General features: G+C 46.8%; 2 protein-coding genes across 2 annotated transcripts; one reads left to right on the forward strand and one right to left on the reverse strand.

The window, feature by feature from the left end:
- Positions 1–628: 628 nt before the first annotated feature.
- Positions 629–1605, forward strand: LOC119271262 (probable WRKY transcription factor 51). Its single transcript, XM_037553158.1, has one exon. The coding sequence runs from the start codon at positions 690–692 to the stop codon at positions 1365–1367; it is 678 nt and encodes a 225-aa protein (XP_037409055.1). The 5' UTR covers positions 629–689; the 3' UTR covers positions 1368–1605.
- A 6255-nt stretch (positions 1606–7860) lies between these two features.
- Positions 7861–10163, reverse strand: LOC119267247 (probable WRKY transcription factor 72). The gene is made up of 4 exons (XM_037548604.1): positions 10044–10163; positions 9786–9857; positions 9013–9594; positions 7861–8890 (listed from the first exon to the last, which is right to left on the reverse strand). Exons 1-4 carry the CDS (start codon positions 10104–10106, stop codon positions 8135–8137), a joined length of 1473 nt encoding a protein of 490 aa, XP_037404501.1. The 5' UTR covers positions 10107–10163; the 3' UTR covers positions 7861–8134.
- Positions 10164–10472: the final 309 nt, after the last annotated feature.

A 10472-nucleotide genomic window follows, 5' to 3' on the forward strand; every position in this document is an offset into this window, starting at 1 on the left:
TATCTGAGCCCGATGTTTATACGTACGTAGTATTATTTTCTCGCCAGAGCACCGATGTCTCGTTGTCATTACAACAGTGGAGTACTACACCCAAAATCCAGCTGACGAAGATCGTGATGTACCGGCCGATCGATCGGACGGCGAGGAACGTACATAGATGGATACATATACTTATCCTGTACGATCGTGGATGGCCGTGGCTATGCAATGGCGGCGCTGCGCGCCGGCCTGTGGCAACCGCCGGCGTACTGCAGCCAATTAAACGACGCACGCCGGCCGGGGCCATCCATCGGCGGCCACAACGGTCCAGATGAATGATCCAAAGGCCACATTTAAGTCTCCTCTTGACTAGCCAGGCCGGCCGTTGCTTCTCCGGACTGCCCGGCCGCCCGCCCGCCCGGCCGGTCCACGTCGGGGATAATCCGAAAGCGCACGCGCACGTACGCCCCCATCACGGGCGCCACAGCGATCAAATCGCCATGTGACTAGCTGACGCGACGCGACACCATCGGAACCTTCACCGTACGTACCCGCCGCGTGAAGCATCCATGAAGCTCGCCGGCCGTTCGTGGCTAGTATAAATCGCGGGCCATGCCGCGGGGAATTCCGTCAAAGCAGTTAGCTCAGGCCCACCGCCGCCCACCACTAACGTAGCACGCTAGTACGTAGCTCGTCTGTGCACTGCACTCATGGCAGCTTCGCTGGGACTTACCGGCCATGAGACCAGCTACCCGGCCCACCCGGCGGCCTCCTCCTTGTACAACTTCCAAGCCGGTGATCCCTTCGCGGCAGCGGCGGGCGGTGCCGCGGAGCTGAGCTTCCCGGAGCTCGTGGACGCCGCTCGGCCCTCCGACTACTCGCTGCTTCCGGCGTTCGGCGCCGCTGGAGGCGAGGCGATGAACATGTACGAGCGGAGTGTTGTCTTCCCCATGACGACCTCCTACTACTGCGACGGCGCCGGGATGTTCGACGGCGACGCTTCGGCGAGGGCGAGAGGAGGAGGGATCGGTGCTATGGCGGGGCGGCCGTCGGGGAGGATCGGGTTCCGGACTCGGTCGGAGGTGGAGGTGCTAGACGACGGGTTCCGGTGGAGGAAGTACGGCAAGAAGGCGGTGAAGAGCAGCCCCAACCTGCGCAACTACTACCGGTGCTCCGCCGAGGGGTGCGGGGTGAAGAAGCGGGTCGAGCGCGACCGCGACGACCCGCACTATGTCCTCACCACCTACGACGGCGTCCACAACCACGTCACCCCCGGCAGCACGCCGAGGGCGTCCCCGGCGTACTCGGCGCCGGCGGCACCCGCTTGGACCTGGAGCGAGCTGCATGCGGCGGCGGCGGCGGGGGCTCACTCCTCGGAGTCCTACTGAACTGAGCTACTGATCGATCAGTACGAGTACGTAGCTGTGGTTAGTTTTATGATCGATTACGGTTCAGAAATCTCACGGATGCATGTATACGATTTGTTGCCTTGATGGTGGTGTGCCTGCCGTCACCGAATAATTCGGTCGCTTCCACGGCCATTGTGCACGGTGGAAACGCCGATCGACGGCATGCAGTATCTATCTGTAAAAAGAAAATAAATTGGTGCACGAACAGGTTAACAAACGCACATACGTATGGCAATCATTCATTGGCAAGTTGGTAGGCTCCACATACCACAATACTAATCCGTCCATCCTTTCAGATCCTCTTAAAATAATGTAGTTCTACGAGGTTTTGTACCGTAAATGAGTTGAGTTCGAGCGAGCTGAACTAGCTATGCTCGGCACTAATATTCGAGCGACTTCAAACAAATCGAAGCTCAAGGTCAAGCTATAAAAGTGGCCCAGCTTGTAATGATCCCAAGTTGATTTTAAACTAGTTTCGGCTAAATAACTTTTTTTTACTAATTTTAGATAATTTTTCGAACTAGATAGGACACAACACAACATAGGAAACCAATATAAAATATTATTCCAATCAAAATGATGATAATATAATTTTTTTCAAGGTAGTTTGTTTTATTCTCTCTCAATTGAAGACTGGTACTACTTAATAGCAAAAGATCGTGGATGAGCTAACAAGAGAGAAAACAAAGGTGCATCTGCTCTCAAACCTTGGCAACAAATAACAGGATAGCTAACACATTGGCCATGTATCATCTTGTTGTGGCCTAAATTTTCTCCAGCTTAATTAAGATTCAATGTTTGCTAGTAGATAAAATGAAGAAAATCATACACAAACACAACATATATGATACACCCTCCGTCCCATATTAGTTGTAGATGAAATGGATATATGCATCTAGATGCATTTCAGTGCTAGATACATCAGTTTAAATGACAACTGATATGGAATGGAACGAGTAATGAATTATCTTATTTCCATATAATATATACATCAACCAAAAATTGAGCGAATCAATGTTGGCTCAATATGAGCTCATTTTTCAATCAAGCTACATAAAATACTCATGCTTAGCTTATTTCTTTTTAAGTCGGTCTTGAGTCGAGCCGAAAGACATATCAATATCAAGTGGCTCACAGTCTCGATGTTTTCTTAGAAGCCTAGTGGACGGCGAACCGCATATATTATGCCATAGCAAGAACATAGTCTAGAAACAGCCCAAATTTCTTTTCTGATACAAATTTTTTGACTAGTCTTTTGTTTCTTGACCAGAAATTTGACTAACTTTGGGGGCACGAAACTCTGAAAAGATGACCAATTACTACTGGAATTCAAAGAGGGTCCTTAGCTAGCTTCGACCTAGGAATTAGCCGTTCTGTTCCTCCAAACAGATTTTCTACTATCTGTTTAGACTAGAAAGTGAGTAATTTTGGAGGCACAAAACTGTGAACTTCTTTTTGTGGGGTAAAAAAAACTGTGAACTGATGTTTGACAATTACTATACACGTGTGTGCATGTTTTTCAGATGCACGTGTTTGCCCTCGCAGTCCAGGGATTAGGCCATACTTACTGTTTTTATAGAAATCATAATGATTGGATCAGGAGTGCCGGAGTGCGATGAGAAATTTTTTTCCCGCTGCAACACATGGGCCATTTTTCTAGTCAAGATTAAAGGCTGGTCTATATTGAGCCTAGATTTTTTTAGCCACATATTGACCCTAGATATGGGAGTCCCTAATCAGCGCCTTAAGCGCCCTACTAGCCAACTGACCCACAAGTGCTGCTCCCGTGGGCCGGCCCAAGAACTAGCTCGTTTTCCCTGGCTCGCTCGGTTGACTTGCTTGATCTGTTCCCTGCTGTTCATCCATTGACTAGCTAAACAGTTGACTTTTCCAAAAAAAATCATGAAATTAAAAAAAACATGAATTTTAAAAAGTTCATAAATTCAAGAAGTTTGTGAATCTGAAAAAGTTCATCAGTTTTAAAAAGTACGTGAATTTGAAAAGGTTCACAAAATTTGAAAATAAGTACATAAATTTCATAGAAGTTCTGAAATTGAAAAGGTTCGTGAAAATTTTAAAAAGTTCATCAATTTTTCAAAAAAATCATCAAATTTTTAAATCAGTTTCACAATTTTTCAAAAAAAGTTCATAAATTTTCAAAAAAAAATCACTGATTTTTAGAAAAAGTTCACAAGTTTGAAAAAAGTTCATCGATTTTGAAAGAAAGGTTCATGATTTTTTTTAAAAAGTTCAACCGTTTTGACAAAAAAAAATCAGTAATTATGTAAAATTCAGAATTTGGAAAAAAATGTAAAATTGAAAAGAGTTTGTGGATATGAAAATAGTATGAATTGAAAAAAGTATCACGCATTTTTAAAAAGAAATAAAAATAAAAAAGAAAGGAAAAACCATATAAGAACCAACCAGCGAATTGGGAAACCCGGTTTGGGATACGAAGAGAAGAAAGGAGAAAAGAGTTGTAATTATTCACAAGAAGGTTTTTTCAGACATAATTATTCACAAGAAGTGAGCTGGACTGGTTGGTTATCGCAGCTTCTATCGCACGAGCAGGTCGCTAGTTCGAATCACTTCTGGCTCACGGTTAACATGAAAAAGAAGGGGGGAATGGGCCAACCCAAGAACCTGATCACCTCGGCCCATTAACTGGCCAAGATATATATGGCCTATTAGTTTATTTTTAGGATTACCTTTGGCCTATTAGTGATCCAGAAGCCCTTTTGTTATGCAGGTTTTTTAGGACAGATAGCGGTCTAAGTTAGTCTAGGGCCACTAGCGGGCCAGGTTTGTACGTGCCTTTTAGCGGTCCAAGTACCACTAATAAATGGTCCAAGTTTGCCTCCATACACATTAGCAACCTATCATACCAATGGAGATGATGCAATGAATTATCTTAAAGATTGCAATTAATTAGTTTTCCGTAATCTGGAAAACAAATAATTTGTGTTATAGCTATGCATTGCTTACATATATACATCTCATAGTTCATACACACACATCACAGAACATGTATACTAACAGAATCACCATTTAAATTCAGGTTTTTTAAATGGATTGCCCTTGGATTTAGATAGCAGAAGCCACAACGTTTGTTTCGTCTCCGCGTGCTTTTTTTGTCTTTGTGTGCTTCTTTCTGACTTATTTCATCTCTTGTTTGACTTTGGTGAGGAGTGCATTTGATTACTCTATTTTTTTCCTCGAGATGTCGACTACATCTCACAATGCACTTAATGCTCTTCTTTCTGCCAATAGTAGACCCTCAAGAACTTAACACATGGTTACTTCAACTGCCCTTATTGTACTTCGACATCATGTGGGAATGTGGACGTGGCACTACTCGCACAAATTGATCTTTGGGTTGACCATTGTGCCCTAGTTTGAACTACATCATGAAAAATTTCAGGTAGTGGACATGAGTAGGGAAAATGAAAGTTACAGCAATGACCCAGATAATGATTGGATTGTTTTTACATGGTAAATTATCCATGAATTATTTTGCATATTGAAACTATACTCGAAAAACATGAAAATCTATATTTTATGACTTGAACTTGCAGTAACTGAAGACTAATTAAAAATCTATTGAAGATGATAGTCAGTGTACCACGAGTATATACAAATATCTCTTTTTCATCATTGTAAGGAGCATGCTATGACAAAAAGGACAACCACTTTGTAGGCAACTTCGCAGCACCAATTATTATATTTTGAGAATTAAACATTTGATATCTCTTGAAAGGAGCACTTTAACATTGTGTGCCTCATACAAACTAACAAGACTGTCCTACAACAGAATTGTAACACTCTTAAGGAGTCTAATGAAGTGTACATGCATTTCTTTATGATGTCCATGAGTTCTGGAACTCCATTACAACAGGTGGAAAATTATATCCTAACTCACACTTTACTTCCCCATTTGGTATTCAACCCCACCTAGAATGACTGGGGGGTGGGGCCACCGCCCATTGAGGCAACCTGGGGTAAATCATCAAAGCCCTAGTATAGTGTGGAAAATAATCTAATTCCCCAGCAACAAGTAGCACTTTATTAATTGGCCAACTCAGTTCGAGACTGAAAACAAGCAATTGAAGCAAATAGTTCAGCTATGGCTCAGAAAAACAAGCAATTGAACTCGTGTACGCGAAAAATCTTTCGCACCTGGATTACACATCGAGAAAACAAGCATACATGGATGCCTCAAGCACACCATTGGCCTAATGATATTTAACCATGTGGTATCTCTGCCTTTTAATGAAATGACCAATTAAACATCGCGTACCACATATAATAAACTAGTTGGCCGTTTTCTAATGATCCTAAAAATGAAAATGATAGGGAGTCTATGAAGTGCAAAATCATTCATTAGTGCCACATATAACTCTTGGATCCACAATACAACACGCGTGATTGTTGGCCCGTTGGCCAACTTAGTTAGATCTTGACAAACAAGCATTTGAACCAAACAATTTAGTCAAACAAGCAAGTGAATTGTGTGCAATTGTCTACACTGCAGTACTTGCCGAGAACCGTCGACAAGCATGCCGCCATACACACCACATGTCATAGTAATTTAAATGAAGTGAATTACTGTAGCCCGATGTATAGACTCATTGTAGCTCTTTTTGTTGCAACATTCTTTGAAGATGTCCCTGATATCCCATACAAGTAAATATAGTCCTTGTAGTTCATTGTTCCAACTATACATTTGTCACGGTTAATTTTAATCTCATATAATGGCTCGAATGAATTACTGATAGATTGTATACAACAGTACAAGAAGGGTGCATGTTTAATGGGCGTGCTTCACTCTCGGATTTTGCTACTTCCAGGTGGCAACTCCAAGAGAAAAATTAGTTTGCTAGTTCTAGTTGCCAGCTCTATAATAAGTAATAACAACCAATTAATCTGGCAACTTAGGAAGATCTAGAACGCACATAAAGTTATATTCAGAGCAGTGTGACAACTTAAAAGGTACTACATGATATACAAAACAATAGTAGTAGGAATGAAGTAATAGCGATCATTTGATGTTGTAAATTATGACAAAACAAAAGAATTGGGCCTAAATGTTCATTGACTTGTAATTCATCATCAAGTACACATAAGTTGCTCACTGTGACAAGTTTTAATCTACTATTGCTAGTAGAAGAACACGATGCAGAATAAAATTGAATGTAGATATGTCCGAATTCTAAGCTACGTTATTACTCCTAAGAGAATCAATGTAGTCATCACTTGTCGAAGAAGAGTACTTGGTTCTCGCTGGCATGTGGGCATCATGAGTGTCCGTGGGAGCCCGTAGTCATGTAAGTTTTGTCGAGGCTGATGGTGTTGCGGTGGTTGTCGGTGTAGGTGAAGCGGCTCCGTTGCTTATGTTCTGGTATCTATTGACACCCAGGAAGCTAATCTGATCTGCTGTAGTGGAAGACGTCGTCACTTAAATGGATCTAGTGTGGTGGACAACAGGCTCGGTGAACAGAAAAGGGTCAACCCTAATCACACACACCACCTACCAAAATTCATGAAATTACATCAAAACCTAATCCTCTTGTGATGAACGATGATGCCAATCGGACATACATTCCATGACCATTCGCCCCAGATAGTGTGTCCCATCTCATCGCATCGGCTGCGACAAAACATGGGTGCCACCATGGAGTCGTAATCCTACCCGCCGATGCACTTCGTTCCGGTTTCGAATGTATTAATTGCCTTCTCATGCCTACAATTTGTATCATGTTTTAGGGTTTTTTTTTTTTTGCATTGTAAATGTAGCAGTTTACTGCGATCGTTTGCCCGTTTTTCTTTGATTTCACCAAGATCCCCGGAATCACGAGATTGGGAACATTCATTAGAGAACGCTCATTTGTGGTAGAAAATATGTGATTGGATGCCATAAAACCTTCCATACGATGAGAAGATGTGTCAGGAAACTGCATTCGGCTCTCCAGAAGAGAGGATGATGTGTGGTACGAGCACAACCACTCGTAGCAGCGGTCGTACCGCACGGCGCCGTCTCCCTTGGGTCGACTACTTCCATCCCATGCAATCGAATCTGACAAACAGAGAGATTCCACCATACGAAGCAATATCAGAACCTCACCACCGGAGGGGGAATCGACATAAGGGTCTTTACCTCACCATTGCTTCAATTACACAGACCACGACGTCGATCTCCATCATCATCATCCATGCCATCGACAACAACTCTTCCATCCGTTTCATTGTAATCCTAAACCAATTGTGGATTCACAAGTGTCTCACTTTAATCATTCCTACGCTATTGATAAGAACACCTCGATGATGTCTTGTGCCTCTATGTCTGAGTAGATCCCTATTTCTCAGTGAGATCGAGGAACCCTGATATTTTTATGAACTGAATGTCAACAAAACACCAAGTCCGGCACACCATAACGCCACAAACTTTGTGCTTCATCGCGTATGGAACCCTAAGAACAAGTTGGTATACGAGAGCATAAACAAGTTTAATCCCCTAAATCACATGCCTCGCTATGTGCATATACAGCTGGGACGATCTGATCGCTTTCTTTCTCACAGTACATATACAGTTGACTCATCCATGCCATATATGTGCAATTAATTGTACATCAACTAATCCCTAGACTAGATCGATGACCATGTGTCGATCTCCCAAGCCAATTCATACACCAAAACGAAGTAAATTTAACTGCGTGAACAAAAAGATCTACACGGCGCGAGTCGATCGATCACTTGTGCGCCGCCGCCCCGGCGCCGCGCCCCATGTAGGACGTGATCGCCGCCGCCAGCACCGACTGGAAGCTCGGGTCCGACGTGATCGCCTTCGCGATCGTGTCCGTCACCGCCGGCGCGGCCGCGGGCGCGCCATGGACGACGCCGCCGCTGGACGTTCTCTGCAGGTACGAGGACGAATGGGCGGCGCCGTACAGCTGCTCCGCCCTCGTCGTCGCCATGCCCAGGCCGAAATGCTGCCCCATCGCCGGCAAGGAGCTCTTGCCGTAGAACGGAAGGCCCCCGGCGTACGGCGCCAGGTAGCCGCTGCTCCACGCCGCCGGCAGCGCCTTGGACTCGTACCCTGCCGCGTAGGGAGACTGGTACTGCTGCTGCATGAGCGAGTGCGGGGCGGTGAGGTCGAGCGTGACGGTGGGGCAGGACGCGATGGTGGAGATGGTGGTCGGGCCCAGGAGCCCCGCGGACGCGAAAGGGAGGTGGTGCCCGTGGGACGAGGACGAGGAGGAGCCGGCGAGCAGCATGGACGCCGCGGCGGAGGTGGTGGACGCCATGGCCGCGGCGGCCGGCGGCAGCGGGTGGCTGTGCGTGCCCTCGTACGTCGTGATCAGGATGGACATGTCGTCGGCGCATCTCTGCACCTGCTTCCGCACCGGGCAGGACGGCGCCACGGTGCACCGGTAGTAGGCGCGCGGGCACGGGTTCCCCTTGGAGATCTTCTGCCCGTACTTCCGCCATTGGCACCCATCGTTCATCTGCTCATCATCAACACACAAACTTGGTTAGCTCATCATGATTTTGAATTCAAAAGTATTTTCATCATGAAAACACGTACAGAATCTTGTACGTATGTATGTTGTACTAAGCGCGAACGTACCGTGGGGGTGTCGCATTTGACACGGACGGAAACCCTAGCCTTCTTGGCCTGCTGCTGGAGCACCTCGTCGTCGGCTCCGTCAACCCCGGCGCCGGGGCTCTTGCGCGCTTTGGTCGCCGGCGGGCACGCGGCGGCCGGCAGCTGGTGACCGGGCGCGGCGTCGTCGTCCGCGCTGCTGTCGGAGCTGAGGTTCATAAGAGGCGTAGCCGACGGGCGGGCGGCCTGCCTGTCGTCGCCGTCCGTGGAGCGGCGGCTGCTCAGCCCGAGCGACAGCTGATCGTCGGGGTCGGTCTCGGTGCCGGACGACGACGAGGACAGCGACCTCTGGTGGGCGCCCTTGGGACGGGCGTAACCGCCGCTGCCGAGGCACAGAGAGACGAGATCGTCGGCGGTAGGCGCCGGCGCGGGGGCGGCAGGGAGCTTGTCGGCGGCCGGTGGTTGGTGCTTGACCTTGACGGCGTCCTGGAAGTGCGTCTGGAGCGACTGGTAGTCCCTGACGATGTGGGAGAGCAGCGTCTTGAGGCGCTCGTTCTCCTCCCTCACCTCGCCCATCTCCGCCTTGGTCGCCTCCAGCTTGTCGTCCTGGACATGATAACCAAGAAAAATCATTAGATGATGCGAACTATATACGTATCATACTAGTGATTCTTCGTAAATAAACACGATATTTAATTTGGTGTGCGATTCATTCTCAACTTGCTTCTGTTTCTTACATACTAATTAAACAGCTCTCAATTTGACTTTCAGATCATAGTTCGTACTGTAGTTCGTACCTTGCTGGTGGTGATCGGATTTCTTTGCGTGGACGGGAAACTCTCAAGGACCATCGGAAGGGCGCTTGCGATCTGCAGACCAAACAATTAAAGCTAATTCAGTTTCAGCTCGATCTCAAGAACGAACATGTAGCTATAGGGTACACGCTCATCGATCAGCAACTCAATTATTCATGGTGATGCACAGCACCGCCGAGTTAACATGCATCTACTCTAGTAGACAACTCAAGGAAAGGAGCAGATTATGCGTGTACATACATCCATGGTCTCCGGCTTGTTCTCCTCTTTCACCGGCGGCGGCCTCTCGACGGCAACGTCCATGGACGGATCAGTCACGAGATGGCAAAGGAGAGAGGGAGCTTTGTTTGCTTTGGATGAGCAAGAGACGGCTTGTGGTTGCAGTAGCCCCGCGCCCTCCTTATAAAGAAGGATCGGAATCGGAGCGACGACGACGACTAGGACGTCGAAGCCTACACTTTCTGACTCGCCGGGGATTAAACTAATGGATAACCAGCAGCTGCTGCGTGGCCCGCGTACCAAATCTCAAATCCCAGTGCCTGGCTCCTTATTCCTTAACCTACCATCACGGCGGCTCGGTTGCTGGTTCCCGTCCAGACCACCGATCGAGCGAGCAAACGAGCTTATAAACAATGTCAACGCGTGTACCCGGCTAGCCAGCCTCCCTCA

Source organism: Triticum dicoccoides, chromosome 3A (genome assembly GCF_002162155.2).
Source record: "Triticum dicoccoides isolate Atlit2015 ecotype Zavitan chromosome 3A, WEW_v2.0, whole genome shotgun sequence".
In the NCBI taxonomy this organism is placed as follows: Eukaryota; Viridiplantae; Streptophyta; class Magnoliopsida; order Poales; family Poaceae; genus Triticum; species Triticum dicoccoides.